General features: G+C 38.4%; 1 protein-coding gene across 2 annotated transcripts in view; it reads left to right on the top strand.

Moving 5' to 3' along the window:
• SLC2A9 (solute carrier family 2 member 9) overlaps nucleotides 1–20836 on the top strand; it is an 85287-nt gene that overhangs the window by 30100 nt on the left and 34351 nt on the right. For both annotated transcript variants that reach the window (XM_017824558.1, XM_017824557.1), the window contains exons 7-8: nucleotides 7946–8133; nucleotides 13150–13260. In XM_017824558.1, coding sequence (XP_017680047.1) covers nucleotides 7946–8133; nucleotides 13150–13260 — 299 coding nt within the window. The remainder of the gene's footprint in view (nucleotides 1–7945; nucleotides 8134–13149; nucleotides 13261–20836) is intronic.

The raw sequence follows: 20836 nt of genomic DNA on the forward strand, positions 1-20836 counted from the left end.
CCTGATAAAATTATAGACGTATTTTCAGAGCTATGGTTGGGAAAGAGTCTGCATCTGCAATGCTATTGCATAATGTCACACTTGTTATGAGGAACTATTGCAACTCCTGCTACAGTACCTGGAAATCTCAGCACTGACAGTGAAACTGGGCCTCTCATAGGTAGAGTTTAAAAGCAGTAAAAAAATGGCAGTAAAATAACACCACTTGCCTTGAAATTCACACCATTTACTGTTGCTGTTAATGGCCAACTGCAGTCTGGGATGTTTTCAGCATATGTGTTCTAAAAATAATTTGAAAGATAATACAGAGGTATTGGAGGTAGGTTTTGGAGTAGGAGGCAGTAGGAGAGCAGTTACCCCTGCTGTATTTGGTAGTTGAAGGAAAATGAGCTTTGGATTGCTGATCAGGAGAAGGTGGCTTGTGAAAGCCACAAATTTAGATACTCTGAGAAAAATGAAAAGACTGATACAAAAAACCTTTTCAAAGTAACTGCTTGTCAATAGAAGCTTTTGGACTTGATTAATTCCAGAATAAAAAAAACAATACTGAGATATGTTGTAGTACAGAGTGAAACTCATTTTGAGTGTAGTCTACAGCAGAATTCACAAAATAGGAGAGTGAATCAACAATCAAGACAAGTCATCTGGATGTTTGCATTACCAGCAGAAATGAGGGAGGAAAAGTCTAAGTATTAGGGAGACTAGAGGAGATATGAGTTATTAAAATGCCCTTCTGCTTGTAAGTCATATAATGACAAAGCAGTATTCTCCATTTTAATGATGACTGCAGTAATGCTCTTGAATTATTTGCCTCTTAGCTTAAATCTGCATATTAATATCGGAAATATGCAACTGTTTCTTCTGACTAAATCCCCTTTCTTTCCCCTAATGGATCAAGGCTATTCATGCAAATGTATTTTTCACTGTGGATTATACCTTGTTAGAGAAATATAAAACTGTTATTTGTAAATGGTCTGCTGTATCTAATGAAGATGACTACATTAGTCTTTATGAAATACTCTAAAATGTGCATCTACGTCAAAGCTCCTAAAATGGAGCTGACAACATTAATCTTCTTAATTGTTTTATAGCAATAACATCAAGTGGGATAATGTGGGTCATTGAGTTTCCACAAAGTTTTGCTCCTGCTTTGATCCCCCCCTCTTTCTTCTCAGTCTCAGGAAGGAGCCAGATTATAACTACCAAAATACAAGTGGTCTTTTCTGGCAGATGTCTTTAAGGGGAAAATAACAGACTGGAAGGAGGAGAAGGACCAAAATGTGTTGTGTAAGCAACGAAAAAAAATGAAGAGGTGCAGTTAGATCAGGAAGCATCATGTGTGAGCATAAACCACAAACCAATGAGAGAAGCTGTTCCGTGAACACAGGAGTAGTGAGGCCTCAGCTGAGCGGTGTCTCCTGCGCTCTGGTAGCAGGGATTTACCAGGTCTCCTCCTACCCCCTTTACAGCAGTGCAGTTGGTGCACACTGTGGGCAGCTGAGCCGATGTCTGACCCATCAGCCACATGGATGCCGTGTTCGACTTGTGGTTGTCTGCTATCAAAAGCAGCATTAACAGCTGAGCTTGGCTCATCTTCCTAGGGGTCATCATCCTTTATTTGAACCCCTGAGACCAAAAGGAGCTGAACTCTCCCTCATATTTCTGTCTTACTGCTGAATGTGGGAGAACTGATTTATGCGTTGTGGGAGGAGAAAAGTTAACTGGAGCAACGCATAATCTATAAACCTGCTTTGCTCAAGAAGCTAAAAGTCTGGTAATGGAGAGAGGGTACAAGCATCCCAGCTCTACTCCCAGGTCTCATAACTACTATTCCCCTCCCTTGGTAAGAACAGAAGGGAGGCAAATGCCTAGCATTTAACTGGTGTGATCCTTCTTCATAATGCTGACTGGACAGCGAAGAAGAAATGGGTATTTAAGTGCTTGAAGAGAAGGGCTTTAGAAGGAGATTATGGGAAGGAAGAGTAACAGGGATAGAAACAGGAAGAAAAGGAAAAACTTACTGCTATAGTTACATCAGTAATTTCCCATCCAAGCTCTAGTAGCTGCCTTTTAGTTGCATGGCAAGTGCACCCCTGACCTGTGACTGTCGCAATGATGTAATATAAATAAAATTAGTATTAGTCATGTGATAAAATGGAACACTTTTTATAACATTTTATAACATTTGTTATAAACACTTTCAAGTGGAGAGCCGAGGTGTCTCTTTTGAAGTATACTGTTACAAGGAGGAAACCTACATTTTCTGTGCAGCTACAGGAGCAGGTCTTGTCAATCAAAAATCAAATTCAGCTGACATCCCAGCTTGCTAGAGAACAAGAATATTGTTATGTCAAATAACTTAGATAAAATGTCATGGTAACATCTGTTGGTGACATGCAAAATCTGTTCATCTGGTATGTTCAGTCATACATTATAAACCCTGTGGTTATGAAAGAAGCATTACAATAGGTATAACAAGAAGTGTAGATTTAAATCTTAGAAAGATAGATTAGAGTTGATACCTTCTCACATGATAAGAGAGCAATGCCATTCCTGATTTAAGAAAGCAGGCAGCTAATTTTTTACAAAGCCCCTCATGGGACATGGACAGGAGCGATATTAAAACCAAATTCATACCAGCAACAAGTTACTGCAAATTCAGTGATTAAAATGAACTGTTTATGACTGACGACAAGGACGTATACGATTTATTTTTGTTTATCTGTGGATTTCGTATGTCTGTAAGCATTATAAACTATTCTTATTGGAAAGGAAGAGACAGCTGTGACTCCTACACTTGCTGGCTTATGGTATAGGCTCCGTCTCAGATGGTTGCTGACTGCCAAAAGCTGGAGTGCTTGTGGTGTGTCTGATTTGTTTCTAAACTTTTCTTAAAATTCCTGTCTTTTACAAAAGATATTAGGTTCACTGGACTTTAATACAACTCTGTTTACCAACTGTTGTGTTATTTTAGGGTGGCATGTGGATAGTTTGTTTTACCTGTACATCTTAGCTAGTTTCAGGCGAACCTGAACAGGCCTATTGATAGTCTCTGAAACCAGACATACGAGAAAGGTAAAGATGCAATCCTTAACTCGATGATAACTCATAGAAGATATGTGTGTTCTTTTCTTGGAAGAGGAAGGAGGTGACAAATGGGAAAAGCCTAAAGTTTTTTGCTTGCAGTTATATTTACTGAGATTTAATCTTAAATTTTACTATGGTACATGCTAGTAGATAATAAATATTTTGCTAGATTTAAACAGCATTATTACATTTAAATCTCTCCTAGCAAGATACATCTAAATTATTCTTCTGGCTATCCAGTACTCTAATGAAATTAGTCATATGTGAAAATAACTAGTTTTTTTCATTTTATCAATTATTTTTGTGTTGACATGGAGTTATGACAGGGAAATTTCTACAGTCAATTCAAAAGCATTGAGGTTGGGTGAACCCCATATGTCTACTGCTGCTCAGAACAGCAGCCAGCTTTATAACAGTGTGACACTGTGTTTAATATACTTAATCAGCAGGAAAGCGAAAGTGAATGCGTCCATGGGAAACAAATGACAATAATACTCATGCAGCTTATTTGTATTATTTTTGTTTGATTGTTTTTAAAGACATAAGCCCAAACTACCTGTGACCTCTTCTCTCTTTTTCTGTCTCCTCTTGCCTGAGGCTGGCTCTATTCTCTAAACCATGCAGTAGCATTTTGATCCACTAAAATTTCTTCTCAAAGTTTACGTGCTAATTCTGTCTGTAGGATAACAACTGCTTTTTTGCACAATCCTGGAAGTGCTGCAGTGGAAAAAGCATTCTCCATGTAGTTGAGTTCTTGAGTGTCCATCTTCAGTTAATTTAAAGGACTGATTGGTTTTAAAGATGGTATTGACTGATTTTGTTCAGATCTTTGAACCGCTTTCGAATGTTTCACCTTCACTTAGCCAAGAAGAAAAAAAACTAGTGGTGTAAATGGAAGTGTAAAGTTTCCCTTTGACTGGAACCATCCACTTGTTTTGCTTTTTATAAAGACAGCATCCCAAGATTCGAAAGCTGAGCATCTAGAACCTTCTGATCAAAGGGAATTAAATAGTAATCTGGGAAAGGTCTAAAAGTTGCTAGAACTTCAACTCCTTAGATGCCTTTAAGTGCTACATGTAAATAAGACTTCCCTATAGAGAGAGAAGCAGACAGTCACGGAGGGAAATGAGTCATTGCAGCAAGGAGAGGAACGACTGCCGTGCTTCTCAGTGACAGCAATGCAGGGGTTTAGAATGTAAAATGAATAAACTGAACATCATAAGTTGAAAGACCTTTGAGTTTTCCCATCTCCCTGCTAATGCAGAATTTATTTCCACATTAGTTATGTATAAAATTGAGATTCTTACGGTACTGAAAACGGGTAATGGAAGAAAATTAAAGATATAGCAGGAAAATGTTTTTCCAAGCAGATTGGGTACCATCTACTCAAAACTGTGTATGCATAGCAAAGCATTTTCTTAGCTTTTCTTGATTTGTTGGTAATTTCAGCAAAGCTTTTGATACTGTCTCTCACAGGATCCTTCTGGACAAAGTGTCCAACCCACAGCTGGATAAACACATCATGTGGTGGGTGAGCAGTTGGCTCATGGGTCGAGCACAGAGGGTAATAGGGAACAGGGTAACATCACACCGGCCACCTGTCACTAGTGGGGTTCCACAGGGCTCCATCCTGGGCCCTGTGCTCTTCAAATCTTCATAAATGACTTGGAGGCAGGACTGGAAGGGATACTAAGCAAATTTGCAGATGACACAAAACTGGGAGGAGCAGTTGACTCCCTCAAAATCAGGGAGGCCCCACAGAGAGATCTCGACAAATTAGAAGATTAGGCAATCACCAACCATAGGAAGTTCAACAAGAGAAAGTGCCAGATTCTGCACCTGGAATGGGGCAACCCTGGATGTTTGTACAGACATGGGGAATGAGATGCTGGAAAACACTGCCACAGAAAGGGACTTGGGGGTCCTAGTCAGTGGCAAGTTGAATATGAGTCAGCAGTGCCCTGACAGTCAGGAGGGCCAACCATGTCCTGAGGACATCAGGAAAACCTTCGCCAGCCAGTCAAGGGAGGGGATTGTCCTGCTCTGCTCTGCACTGGGGCATCCTCGCCTTGAATATTGTGTGCAGTTTTGGGCACTGCAATATAAGAAAGGTATTAAACTCTTAGAGAGTGTCCAAAGGAGGTTAATGAGGATGATGAAGGGCCTTGAGGGGAAGCCATATGAGGAGTGACTGAAGGCACTTGGTCTGTTCAACCTGGAGAAGAGGAAACTGAGGGGAGACCTCATTGTGAGGGTAAGAGGAGAGGCAGGCACTGATCTCTTCTCTGTGGTGAGCAGTGACAGGATCCAAGAGAATGGCCTGAAGTTGTGTCAGGGGAGGTTTAGGTTGGATATTAGAAAAAGGTTCCTCACCCAGAGGGCGGTTGGGCACTGGAACAGGCTCCCCAGGGAAGTGGTCACAGCACCAAGCCTGACAGAGTTCGAGAATTTTTTGGATGATACTCTCAGGCACATGGTGTGACTCTTGGGGATGGTCCTGGAGCCAGGCCAGGAGTTGGACTCAATGATCCTTGTGGTCCCTTCCAACTTGTCATGTTCTGTGATTCTGTGAATTTTAAGTATCCATCAAAGTTGCCTAGTGGCATCTCTTGACTTAATGCCACAGAGGGAAGAAAAAGAAATCAGGTGTCTATGTTTTTCCTGCTTTGTACTTGGTAATTTTGGAAATTGCAGGTTTTTGCTTCCTGGTCCCTGTAGAAATACAGCAAGCTCCCTTGTGCAGAAAACACAGATTGCTTTCTTTTTACTTGACTGCACCTATATTTTTGACTTGTGTGCCCTAAAGTAATGCTGAAAATTCCAAGGACAGGAAAAATAAAGAAATTTGTGCACTGACCTAGTTTACACTGATAAACCAGATGCTTAAAAATCTGAGAGAATCTTTTCAAAGAAGAGTATGGTGATATATGTCTGGTTGCTTGCATCTTTACTTGAATTTTTCTTAATCAGTGGTCTAACAGTACTGAGGAAAGTGTAATTTAAGCACAAGACATTTATTTTATCATACCATACCACAGACACACATTGTTCTATTTTTACATTTCCTAACACTGTCTTTAAATACATCACACTCATTTTAATGAGTGCTTAGCACGTTATTTATTAAAAAACAGGCAGTGTCATAAGGACAAAACTGCAGCTTAAAATCTGGGTTCTGAGGTCCGAATTTGTTAACTCATTTCTGATTGTACAGTCTGTGTGCAAAGATAAATCTTGCGCTGTTTCTGAGGGATTTAAAAATTCTGACCTCTCCTCTCACCAGAGAGAAACTTGTTATCACAATATATGAATGTTATGAATTGACTCAACACCCAGAGGTGGTTCGTCCCTCAAAGAAAACCACCCTTCTTGTTAAGCAGTCACATAGGGCCCATTAAAATGCATTAGAAGCGCTAAGTGCCTTGGAAAATATTGGCCCAGAGCACAAGTTAGTTCCCTGTGCCACCAGACTGGGGGCCAGGCAGCATGTGCAGTGTTGTGCATTCACCAAAATGGCAGAGAGGGGTGCTCCAGAGTGGCCACCGGTTCATTTGTGTGACCTATCCCTCAGAACTTTGAAATGCCACTAATTGGCCTTTTCACCTACTGGGTAAATTTAAAATTTTGTAACTTCAAAACCTAAATAGAATCTGGACATTTTAACCGTGACTAGTCAGTTTCTTTGGCTTTCTTCACCACCCAAGTGCTTTTTATGATCCAAAAGGATATAAACTTACTAAAAAATGTAGTCATTTATTTATATGCAGTGTTATGCAAAGCTGTGGATAAAAAAAATTCATTTGGCTCTTAGGAGAACTTAATTAACTTATTCATTTAATAAAAAAAACAATTTTAAGTGACCTGCTGAGTAAGGGATTGTTTTGAGAGTTAGCATCCTACTGGGTTGCAAAGCCTTGTTGCAGGGGTATATGTAACATAATTGTTTCTCTGCAGTCATTGTGAGATGATGAGTATTTTAACCATCTCTTAAAAATCCAGCCCCTGGGGTATGTTGATGAGATTGAGACAAAATATCAGCATATACAGTATCTTTAAAACAAAGCTGGTGGAGATACACCACATGCATTAGGAGGTATCTGTTTGTAGTACACCTAGGAGGAGGTGTGAGATGGAAAGCTTTTATTTTTCACAGTGGAAGGATATCTCAATAAGTCATTGATGTGTAATATTAAATGGTATGTTTCTAGGGAGATGGGGGTTAGTTGGTTGGTTACATTTGCCATGTAAATTTGCTCCTGTGTCTCCAGCATTGACAAATAGAAAGTCTTGAACTGCTTTGGGTAATTCTTTCTAATATTAATCATCTTGACATCTTGAATTCTTGTCTATATGCTAGTAAAAAACAGAAGTAACATGAAGAATAATAGCTCTTTCTTTCAAATGTCTGCCTTTTCTTGGTTTACCAGACTTTCATAAGTTTTTACATCTTACTACTTCTCTGTCCAATCTATCTCCAACAATGAAGTCACCTATATTGTTAGGCAGCAAAAGTAGCCAAGTCAAATAATGTTTGGATCTGCTTTGGTATTAATGTTTTTTTCAAATTACACAAGGTTTTCACTCTGCACTGGACCTTGGGCTATATTATATATGAAATAATATGAAAGATCTTGTAGGGAAACAAATAATTTATATTCTTATTGCAGTTTGAGACCAATAGCAGGGACGAGCTAGATTGTGCCCAGAGCAGAATGATATTGTTGGCAGAAGAATAATTAGGTTGTAGCCCATGTATGTCTCCTGTTTGTGTAACACATTTCCATCTCGAAGAAACAAGTCTGTTATAAACGCACCCAGTGCCAAGTGTCTGGCCTAAAGCATATTCCTCTCTTTGTAGCATTTCAGAGATTCCTTGGGAAAGATGATGTTTCTCATGAAATAGAAGAAGTTTTGGCAGAGTCTCGAGTCCAAAGAAACACCAAGTTAGTGTCGATACTTCAGCTCCTGAGAACCCGTGCTGTGCGATGGCAGGTCGTTACCGTGGTCGTCACCATGGGCTGCTACCAGCTCTGTGGGCTAAATGCTGTAAGTGTCCTTCAGGCCATGGCATCTCCTGGGATGCTTCTTTCCTTTAATACAAGGTTTGGACTATACCATTCAGGAACCTCTGACTTTCATTTCTTGGCGCTTTCTTACTAGTAGTGATTCTGTGACCGTAGCACATGGGAAGGTCCACAGAGATCTGTATTGTTCAGACTTTTTTTTTTTTTGGATCAAAAAAAGCATGAGGGAAGCCATATTGTGTTAACTTAGAAAGAATACATGAAAAGGTAGCACAGCAAAGAAAGTGTGCACAGCTTTCACTTCTGATACTCAAATTCTCTGTTTCTTGTCTGATATGCCCCATGTTTATCCATAGTCTTTTCAGTAGACATTTCAGCTTTCATTGGTTCAGTTCTGTATTTATAGAAGTCAGCAAAAGTTCCTGTAAGTGATTTTAAGAGGTTGCATTGCATGTTTGATTTCGTTGTTGCTTCAGTATTCCTGTCTTGGAAAGTGGAGCAAGAGAGGAAAAAGACATTAAACGGTCAATAGGGAATCCTACTGACTATTAATGTGTCAGAGGCTGATGGATATCAGAAGTCTCCTTTTGCATCTGTCTGAGCCTATTTTACCAGTTAGGAGAGGGTCACAGGACAGTTTACTTTGGAAGATCCCTTCATCTGGTCCAAGCCCTTGCTCAGAGCAGGAGTGACTTCAATGTCAGCTCAACGCTTTGTGCAGTTAAGTTTTAAACATGTTAAAGGCTGAAGAGTCCACAACCTCCCTGAGCAACCTGTACCAGGTGTTTACACCACTTACACAGTGAAAAACGGTTTCTTTATTTCCAGCCAGAGCTATCCTTGCTGCAGCATGTTCTCATGAAGCACCTCAAAGAAAAAGGGTTTTTTGTCATAGTTCAAATGTGCTACTTGCTCATATGCATGAAAGGCAATATTATTGCTGCTGCAAGGACCTCTCATTGTGGCTCTGCAGCTATTTTTTCCCCCATGGCTAATGACTGTAAATGCTTTTGTATCTATATGCACTAGTTCAGGCTTATCTCAGGTATATAGCTATATCTCATAGTCTTAATACTCCAAATACAGTGTAATTTGTCGAAGATCACTTAAAAAATTCATGCAATTATAACTCTAGTATCTAAAAGTTTTTTACAAAATGCTAGAAGGGAATTAGAAGATTTTTTCATTTTGCAGGGTGAACTATAATAACAAATGTATAGGTGGTGTTTTCTTCTAATGGTAGGATTTCAGAGCTAATGACAGGCTATTTTATTCCTCATTGTGGATACTTTTTTTGAGAAAAGAAACAGTTACCTTGTCATCCAGTCTTTTTAAGACTTATCAATGTATAAGTGAAATAAAATGACACATAGTAAGAAACAGACTGTTCAAATAATGAAGCAGCTAAATTTTCAGAGGAAATAGAAGAGTTTTGTGACTTCAAGGATCCTTAATAGATGACAGAAATTGTCCAGTATTCTGTGGCAGAACAAAGCCACACTCTCATAGCTTGACTGGGGGCGTGGGAGAATAGTGAGACATATCCAGTCTGAAACAGATGCCAGAGTTGTTTAAAAGTGGCACTGGGTGGCCACTTTCTGAAAACATGCCTCAGAAAAACTCTGTCAGGAAACCTGTGTGTTGAGTTGGCTATTTCAAGTCTTACCTTTTTTATTATTACTTTGTTTCTCCTCCTGTGCAATGCCACTAAACATGAAATAGTTGTTAGTAATAGTTAATGGTAAAACCAAGCAAATCATGAGAGGTCAAGAGAAATAGCTGGACCAGCCGATTAAGAGAACAGGCTTCAACAGCTTGTCTCTTCTGCTTGGATTTCCTGACTGATCTTACTCAAGTCACCCGAAACTCCAAGATTAGAGGACAGGCCCAGGTGTGACAAATATTGCAGAACCTGGGTCTTAGTTTGCCTGAGTGCATCTGAACCAACCTGCAGGGTGTAAGCCAGCATCAGCCAGGTTTAACTGGCAGTGAACACCCCTTCTCACTCATCGCTCCCATCATTTGCTTTGTCTATAGTGCCCTGTTAGGCAGTCTGGTCTTTTCCACAACTACCATCTGGACAGGGCATATGGGAAAGTTGGAATTCTTTCAGGCGAGAATCTCAGGTCGTTCTCCAGGGAAATTACCAGCTGTAATCATCCTGCTGGTATCTGAGAAACTTGCTTCCTTTTAAGGCTTTTGCTTTAAATAAAAGTTTGTTTTGATTAAAAACAGTACATTTGTCGGTTTGCACACGGAACAGAAACCACAGTGAAGTTCTGATCATAATAATGTTTTCAATTCTAACAAAATACCAGACAGTCTGACCTACATTGACATAAATAATTATTTTGTATTAGTCTCTTTTCATCTGATAACATTTATCTGATATATGTAAGCCATAATAAATTCATTTATATTCTACCATTTTATCTCAGTTCTAAAGAAGAAGTAAAACTATAGTGAAGTTTTCACCGGTTTATCCTTTTCACCGGCTGCATATTACTTTAAGGGAGTCATTCCCAAAGTGGGATCCCTAGGCTTCTGTAGGATCTCCCCTTAAGGCAGAGGGCTGTACTTCAAGTAGAAAGAAATTATGCTGGGGATGGATCTGAGTAGCAATGCATGTTTTCACTATGCAAAAGATGTACCACAGTGTGCTCTTCACAGTTGGTATGGAGAATACCTGGTACCAGGTAGGGCAGGAAGGGGTGAGTATGCAGTATGCCACACTGCATCTCTGTTGTTGCCCATCTAGTTTTTGAACCTTCTGCACCATTTTCAATAGCTCTTTCACTCCAAAACTTTTAGCCTAATCATTAGCTAATTTTGTTAGCTAATGAAATCATTAGCTGACAAAAAGCATGTTAGAAAAATAACTTAAGTGAAAGTAGAACAGACATCTTTAGCCTAGTAAGTTTGCCAATGTATTTCCCTTTTCAATGATACATAAGCTGAAAAACATTCACTTTTTAGTTTTCAAATGTGTCCATTTTGTTAATTTTTATCCTAATTTATATTTGCGCTGTTAGAGAGAGTAGTAAGTCAGTGAATCTTATCCTGTCTTTGTTCTGCAAGTTTTTTAATCTTACCATCAGTGGTCAGTCATACTCTTCTGTAAAAACAATTGCAAAATATCTTGTGTACTAGTTGTTGCATTTTGGCAGGAGTTAACTGCTTGAATGACTCTTTGGCCTTTTGCCTCTCTTTTAAGGTGTGAAAACCTGCAATATCTCTATCATTTTTAGAAGTTCCAGCTGCTATACAAAAATGATATCAATAATGAAATCAATAATGAAATACCTAAATTACATTATTTCTAACTTTATTGCATGAAATCAGTCTTGTAACTTGTAGAACGAAGAAGAAAATTATTTTTATCACAGTTCTTATCCTACTTTGTTGTCCTTATATACTGTGTAGGTATATGGAAAGTGAATGTGTTGTCATCGTACTGGGTCCCCAAAAAATTATCAGTGGGCATTAGCATTTCAGAGAGAACTTGGTTTTGCTTCAGTCTATGCTCTGTGTCAGCAGGCCAATGGTCAGTTAACACCAGCATGTGCTACATGAAGGCAGATTACTTCATATAGAGAAGTTTGCTGATATTATTCTCATCACTGCTCTGGTGCGAGCTGATGTGTCAGCAGTAGGCATAAAAGTCTTCAGTCAGCTTCTCCTTATCTGTAGGGTGATAAGGTGACTTATTCCTGGTGTTTTATTTTGTTTTGGTTTTATGTAGGTTGAGTTGGATTTTCTTCTTTGATCTGGGACAAGCAGCTTTGCTGAAGGGCTAATTTGGAATTTAGAGTTACTTTTTGTTTTACAAAACTCCTGGGTTAGTATCTTGATGAACAGATGTAGCATGTGCATAATATGCTAGCAGGTAGCATGATTTTCCTCATGTGATCATAACACTCCCATTCATTAGACAAATCTTTTGTTTAACCCTGTTAGGGTGTATCTCATGGACAGCATATGGGGAAAAAATATCACTGCTACTTTTATGTTTAGTACCATCATTATCTCTGGCTTTCAGTTTTGTTGTCACTGGTAAATTATCTGTGATTTAGAACTTTATTTTCTTTTGATAATCAGTTGTTTCATTTTCTCTAGTAAATCAATTATATTTTCAGTCTCCAAGGCAGTCTCTCCTTCTTTTATGCTTTTGGCAGCCAAAATCTTTGGCTAGTTCTTTGCTGTCACCTTCAGTCAAACACAAATATTCTATGGTTTTCAAACTTTATTTGTGATGTGAATAGGGCTTTAATGATTACCAGACTTGTTATTTTAGAATATTGCTACTATTCTCTGCCTAGATATTGTCACCACTGGATATGGTTTTACTGACCAAACATGATTGACTTCCTCTAAGCTATGCAACCTGTGTTTCTCTCCATTAGTGACAGCTACTTCTAGTCTATAATTTCTTTCATCCTAAAAACAGCTTTTTACTTTTCACCAAGCAACTCTCATTCTAAAAATAACTTTTCTTTCTGTGGATAATAAAGAAATATTAGGGGAATGACTTGACTGCTGATGTCCACACTGCAGTGACGTTAAGCTAGAGATAAATCTCATACCTTCTGTCCAAAACCGAGCAGCTCCTTCAGTGCCTCTCAACATCTCTTTCTTTTGTTCTCCTCTGTTGTTATGTGCCATTAAAGTATTCCATAAAGCCACACAAACCTGCTGGTTAAGCAGCGTGGCTCAGCCACATGAAACCTATTTGTATCCTCTTGTTCAAGTTTAAAGTGAGTTTCTTTGATTTACTCCTAAAGTGAATTAAGCTAAATTGAGTTAAAGCTGTTTGTAATTCTGCCTGGTTCTGCAAGCAGAAGGGCAGCGGCCTTGTGACTAATCCTGGAATTTGTACCTTCCCTTCATTTGTTGTCCCTTGTCCAGCCCTTGGTCATTTGAGAGCGCTCAGAGGTTTAACAAGTCTGGCCTCTGGCAGATTAGGTGGTTGAATTGAATACCAATATATTGTAGTTCAATCCATAATGATTAATAACTCATTTTATTCTCTCTGATACAGATCTGGTACTACACAAACAACATCTTCAGTGAAGCTGGGATCAGTCATGAAACAATTCCCTATGTTACACTAAGTACTGGTGCTGTTGAGACTCTGGCTGCTGTTTTTTCTGTAAGTATGGTTTTAAAAATCCATTAACATCCTTGATATTTAAGTTACTGATTTTATTTCCTTACACAGGTTAAAAATATAAAGAGAATAGTATATTGATTAAGTGTAACACTTGATAAAGTGATTGAAAATATTATTTCTAATTTTAATCCTAAACCCGGTTTTGCATCTTTGGGATGTTTTTTCTAAGATGCTCTTTAGTTTTAGTTCCATAAAAGGAACATATGAGTTGGTATATCCTGAGGTGCTTTGTATGAGCAAAGAGGAAGAAGACAGAAACAGCAAGGCCCAAAATGTATTAAGTGGTAACTCATAAATGATTTTACCTGGTAAAACAACTTTACCTGGTAGCAGTTTATTCACATCTGAGAGTCTTCTCATGTGTCTGTTTGTAAGCAGACGGTGTTGTTGGAGAAGGCTCAGGCACAGTACAGGTAGGTGCGTTCGCTGTGGCTTGCAGAAACAGCCACCCAGATTGGCGGAAAAGTGAGCCAGCATGCTAGAAAAGGGTGTCCCATTTCTAGGGTGGTGTTAAATTCTGCTCTCTCACTCACCAAGGACAAGCAGGCATCCTTTCGTAACGTGTGAGCTCCTGAGTAGGTTGGGGACCTTCACTCTGCACTGAATGGAGAGGAAACAATAGGAAAAATCATCCATGCACATTTTTTCTTTCCAATTTCAAACTGGAAAAGTTGACCAGGAAAAAAAAATACACTAAATGAGCAAACTTAATCTGAAAGTTTTAGTAGGTGAATGCACGATTAATTGCTAAAGGAAATGCATTTCTATTTGCACTGCAATAAATAAGAAGCAATGGGAGAGGTCTTAGGAATGGAAAGTTGCAAACAAGCAAGTACTGTTTTCTTTCCTTGCTAGAATTTTTCCTTATCTTCATATATTTATACTAACTGTATTTGCACTATACTGGACACACAAGCCAAGCATTTTTAAATGTCAGAAGAATGGTTTTGGAAAAAAAATCCTTTTCTGTGGCAGAGCAACTGCTTATGACCTACAAAATGTTAAACTAAATCTAGCTATCAAGTATATTTTCTTATTGCCTAGGACATAAGGACTCTAAAGGTCATAAATATCTTCTTGATCTTTTTGAATTTCCACAAATCTATTTTTGGCTAAAGCTTCTATTTTTAATTTCTTTTTTAACTAAAGAGACATTGATTAGTAGGGAAATATGGAAGTCCCTACCTGTTACAGTTTCTTCTTTGTGATACTGCACAAACACTCCTCTGTTTAAGATATATGTAAAAACAATTATGATAATTCTGCCACTGATATAAGTGAAGAATACACCTCTTTTATGTGAAAACAGATGAAAATTACATGGAGATGATTCCCTGATATTAAAGCCATTATATAAATAGGGTCTGTCATCTGTGCTGTCAGTTTGTGGGGTTTATTCAGAGCGCACTGTTCATACATAATGAGGTGGATGTGTCTGCTTTGGCTCCTGGTATGTGTAACTTTTTGTTCTCAAGAGAAGTGTTTTTAATACTTTTTCTGTTTAAGCTACCTGCCGTGCTTCTGGAAATGCTGATGTATGGATATCTCTTCTCTCTTCAGATTTCTCAGGTCAAGAGATGCTGCTTTGTAGCCTTAATTTTATTACAGTAATCTTCAGAGATGTTTCATTGCTGCTGTTTAAAGCAACAACAGTGTGAATTTCATTTTTCAGTTGAAGGTTTTGCAGCTTATTTATTCAAGTAACTTCCTCTAATTTTCTTCATTCCTAGCACTAAGGATGGGGCATTTCTTCCCCCTCTTAACCTATCCCAATGACTCTTTATGCCATTTTTGTTTAATCTATTTGACAACATTAAATGTTAAGTCAGATGTGCGTGCCTTTTGTACCACTCAGGAAATAAACAGAAGAAAGCAGAAACAGGACTTTATTTTCCTGGTCTTTTTAATATGTTGTGCTTTCTAGAAGAAGCCAGATTTTACTTACAGTAAACTCCAGGATTTCAGTAGAGATAATCAGTAACAGAGATATAGTTTTTGTCCTTGTAAATTAGATAGGAGAGGCCCACAAGAAATCACGTACCATCTGTGATAATTATGCCTAAATGAGGTGGCTATGAGACTCTGAGCCTCAGTAAGAATACTGAGGTATTGATGAGCTCCATTGATGAATGCCAAAGGAATAGATTGAAACAGACATATTTCACAGAAAAGCAAAGTTAACATTTAGGAGAGAAATACTGAAACTGTGAAAAATTTTGAAAGTCTCCCTTTAATGTGTCTCCTAGGAGCAGCAGCATATAGTAATACTGTTGATGTGGTTCGTGAGGAAAGGCAAATAACATCCCATCATTTTATAGCTCTGTATTGCCTCAGATCGCTTGATATGCCAGCTAGTAGCATGCTTTGCCTACAGCTCCGTTCCTCTTCCCCTCGAGCAAAAGCCATGTTACCAAGCCATTGAAAAGTGAAACACCTGTATCATTATGTTCCTTCCATTCATATAATTTGGCTACAAATTCTGCTTACACTAGCACTTCCTGGTTTACTTCACAAAACACCTCTGTTGTAGCATTGCATGCTTGATGCCCTGGCTTCTCTATAGGGAGAGAATATAAAATTCCTGTATGTTTTTTCGTTAATCATAGAGAATTCCACCCACTGTACTGAACACAGATTCAGTTTAGAGGACTGACTAGACAATCTACTTTTTAATGAGGGTGCCCATTAATTTCAGTTTACTTCTGAAGAAGTTTGGTGTCCTCTGGAATGACTGACTGAATGGATTTGCTACTTGTAGGCATATTACAGCAATATGCCTTATCTAACATGAAACCATTCATTAAAGTAGGATAGAATATACCTAAATAATTCCCTGTGATTATTAGAAGTCTGTTCTATAAATTCTGCAGTAAGGGGATTCCACAAACTTAGTTATTCTTTAGTAAGATTGATTACTATGGCTATTTTTTAATTTTTACTGATTGAGGTTATTTAATTTAGTTGTTATCTTACTCTTAGTGGGCAAAAAGAACAATTCGCCAGTGCCTTTCTTTAGCAAGGCAGCAGGGTGAATGTAAAGAGACAAGTAAGCTTCTGAAAAGGTTCCTTCCCTCCTCCATGAAACCAGCATAGAATAAAAAGGAATGTTATTCAAATTAAACATCCCACATCCAATTTTGCCATCTGTGACACCACATTTGGTCTTTATATAGTGTTCACAGAAAGAGACTAGCTATGGCTATATTGAGAACACTGTGCCTTAAGCATTTCCCATGAGGTGATGCACCAAGGTGTTACTAAAAGCCTGTGACAGAGACAAGCCATATGAAGCCACAAGTGAGTTAAAATACATTTCAGTACTAGACCATAAAAGAATACAGGAAATCCTTTGCAGTATCACACAGAAGTCAAGGAAGCCAACCTTCTTAGGCGAGATGATTTTATTCTGCTTCAGGATCTCGTGAGAAAGAGCTCTTAGACTTGGTCTGTGTTTCTTCTAATGTTAATAGATCTTAACATAGGAGGGATTCCCTGCTTGGGCCATGGCTCATCTTAAAACAAGGGTACTCCACATACTTCCATGGGTATTCTCATCCCCAACACATTTCCTCCATGGTTTCCAAAGGACAATGTAAGATATCTCCGTTGAAACTCTGTGGCTCTACTGGCATCAGAACAGGAAGAAATATATATCAGTGAAAGCCAGTCATATCAAATGAAAAAAAATGGGGTGGCAAATACTTGCATCTCAAGAGTTCTTAGGGAGTTATGCTATAATCTGATTTTTAGTAGGATTTTTAAGGCAGTCCCATGTGAGACTGTTCACACTAGGTCAGAATCAGCCTTCACCTGCCCATAAACCCCAATAGGATGTAAGTAGAGGAGAGTGCAAGAACATGGCATTCCTCCCTCTTTCTCCCCTCACCCGGACAAGCTGTTGCTCAAGGATTACCAGAATTTGAAAGTTATATCTTGGCCTGTAATAGCCTGGATAGAGTCAGCAGTAGAAAAGAAAGATTGGCCAACCAGCATCTCAGATCATGGTATTTGTTGATGGACAGAGGCATACAGGCACATTTTCACTGCAGGGTGGACTACAGAGTGTGACTGTGTTAATGCACACTGCATTCATCCACAAGTGATCAATGGAATTGCTGTTAGACAAAGACGTGATTCCTTTTCAATTGTTTTAATACATGCGGACTTATGACTAGACAAGGCTTACATGTGTTGAAGTAACCATGTAGTGCCTTCCAGGAGAAAAAGTCTCATTATGAAGGTCTACCTTATGATGCCACTCCTAACACCCAAGGTGTACATGATTAAAGGCTGAGTTTATGTAGTACAAATCCTTTTGCAGGATATATTCAGAAATCGAAACTCTTAAAGATATTTCCTGCTGCTGAGGATTAAAAAACATTGGTTTTGAGTAATGTTTGTATCAATCTGTTCAAGATGATCTTCATCAGGACATTCAAATACTATCATTAGAAAATAAAGCACCAGCCACAATAAGCTGTCATAGATTAAGGTTGGGATCTAGTCTAGCTTTTATAGCATGAACATGGCATAAGACAAAACTTAGGGCTTTTAACAGCTAAATCACCAACAGAAGGAGTTTTGATTCAGAAATATCTACAGTTTACTGAAGGGACATCATAGGAACAAGGAAATGAGGTGCTTTTGTGTTGCCCTAGGGGCTGTTGCCAAGCACTGCTGAGGCAAAAGCATCTGGCTAGATGAGTTCCTGTCTCAGTCATGCTGGTCTGGCAGGCATCGACTATGGAGAGCATCTTTAGTGAGTAGAAAATTTCTCTTCCGACTGAAGCTGATTAAGGATGCCTTACTGCAAAATACTTCAAACTGAGCTTGGAAACTTAGCAATCAATTCTACCCTTTGCTGAGAGTAATCTCCAGCCTGGCAGCTACAGAAGGTGTGTAGGATCTTATCCTGTCACGACTTTAACACAGATGCAGGCAAATGCAGCAATTTATTTAAGGCTTTTGCTTATGTGGTCAAACTTGATACTAGGCCTGTAAATTCCAGTTTAGGTACTTAAATACAATAACCCTTTTTTGTTTTAAAATGTATAATTCATAGAGTAGACTGATGGACATACATCAAAATACAAAGCAAAACCCCTCAATTTATAATGCTCAGTCTGCTGTTCTGCTCCTTTTCCTGGATGCAAGATACTACACATTGTGTCATAAAGTTACAGAAATGAGATTATACTTTTTCATCCTGATACTTAAAATGGAATTAAGAGTATTAGCTTGCTACATTAAGTCTGAAACCAGTCATACAGTCTAACTCAGACCTTTATCCAAAATATGTCAGAAAGAAAGTGTGGCTACTATTGACATTAACATACAGAGCAAACTTGTTCACAGAGCTTCACATCAAGAAAATCTGACAGAGTTTTCTTAGTATAATCTAGGGCCAGGATATAAGTAGGGAATAGTTTTCAGTGACCTCCTATTTGGGCTGTAAAACTTGCCTAGACATTCATTTTGTCCAGACGAGCTTGTCTGATCTTTTTTTAATGCACTCTGCTTTCATTATGTCAGCCTTGGTATCTGCAGCTGACTCAAGTGAAAAGGTTGACATTTGCTTCTTTAACTTTATTCACAAGTGTTTCCTGCCAGACAAAAGTAAGTTGTGTGAAATGTTAACGTAGTTTGCATATCAGTTGCCTTATTATCACCAAACATTTGTGCTGAGAGAATTTTGATTACAATATTTTTTTACACATTTTCAGTAATTTCAGCTATGTTAATTATCATGACTGGGTATAGGGTTCTGCAAAGGCATGTTTATGATCACACATAAACAAGTATCAGCCTACACAATTTGGCACATAACTCAGTGTGCTATCACTGAAAACAGTTGTAAGGTTCTTCTTTTGTCTGTACTAGAGCATATACTGAATTTCTTGTTATTTCATTTACTCTACTGTATAGTATATTTTGACTTGTTATAGGTCTTCAATAGGTAACAGTTACCAATGCATAGCAGTGGAGCATTCAAAACTATAAATACTTGAGAACTCACTGGTGAATCATCTTCCACTTCTTATGAGTCATAAGCATCTTAGTGGGTTTTGCAAGTTAACAAGTTTTGAATTAGTATAATCATAACTAAAAAAATTAATTGCTGTCTGTTTATAACCTCAAAACCAGCATTTTTTTCACCAGGGAAACTTGCTGTTGTGGAAGATGTGTTAGACCTTGCTTTTCAAGTATTGCTGAATCCTCAAAGTAGAAATGATTATAGGATTCCCAACAATTCTGAGACAACATAGTGTCCCTGTGAGTAAGGACAAAATTCCTGATTATTTTTCCTGTGAAGGAAGTTGGTCCATTCCGTAAATGACCAGAAGCGTAACGAACAACAGCAATTATAAATTGTTTGGGTCAGAAACTACAGCTAGTGCCCAGAAGCTGAAGCATCCAAGTTCCTGAATGGTTCTGTATTAAACAGATAGCATTGATGAATGCTTGGGAAACCTGGCATTAGCTCAGGAAACAGAATGTCATGGACTTGCTTGCACATGTATTTGCTTTATTTCTTCCCAAATTATCTCTGAGTAAAACAGAATTCAAATATATTAGAAACTACTGTTATGTTCTGTAAAAAGGATATAGAACCCACAGATCTGCTGTAACTGTATCTGTGCTTGGTTGGTCTCAATTAAAACGGGGAGCGCCTCACCAACCCACCTAGTTTTACACAAATATGTCCACAGTGTAGGTAGACATAACTGCATGCACATGTTTTTTTGAAGGACTTGTCCAAGCTGTTCTCCCTTACTGGAATTTGATTTGCTTTGAGCTTTACAACTGAAAACTATGTATCGGATCTTCACCATGTTTTGTACGAGAGGCATCTACGACCCTTTTTGCCTCTAAGAAAAGCATAATCCCTTCCCCTGTTTTAACATAAAACCCACCAGCTGGGGAACACTGAAATTGTTTAATCATGACCACCAACCCAGTATTGAAAAAAATAACAGAAATTGCCCAGTATGTCAAATTACATGTGCAGCATTTATTGCTGAATGTTTAATTCATACCAAATTACATGTGCAACATCTGTTGCAGAAGTCTCTGTCTTACAGACCCATTCATCCTTCAGATCCATAAAAGATGTCTCTTGGTTAAGTGTATGTGTGATGCAAGATATTTCCATTGAAACTCGGTGGCTCTTACTGGGGTCAGAACAGGAAGAAATATGTTCCAGTGACAGCCAGTCATAGCAGGTGAAGAAAATGAGGTGATAAATACTTGCATCTCGAGAGTTCTTGGGAAGTTATGTTATAATCTGTTAAAATCCGTTGGCAAGATGGATTCATTCATCATAATGGAAACTACTTACCATCTTGTAAAGGTTTCAACAGTGAAGCAGTTGTAATTTTGAAACATTTGGTCCTCGTGAGCACAATGTGAAATCTTATTAACATCATGCGCATCTTTTTGAAATTCCATAATTCTATTCTGGAAGCTGTGGAAACTTTCCAAGTGAGTATATTTCACCATTCAAAGAAACGAGGAATGCTAAATCTTGCCACAGAGCTGCTTTCAGTGTTCTGCA

The sequence above is a fragment of the Lepidothrix coronata genome, unplaced genomic scaffold (genome assembly GCF_001604755.1).
Source record: "Lepidothrix coronata isolate B3197 unplaced genomic scaffold, Lepidothrix_coronata-1.0 Scaffold111, whole genome shotgun sequence".
Lineage (NCBI taxonomy): Eukaryota > Metazoa > Chordata > Aves > Passeriformes > Pipridae > Lepidothrix > Lepidothrix coronata.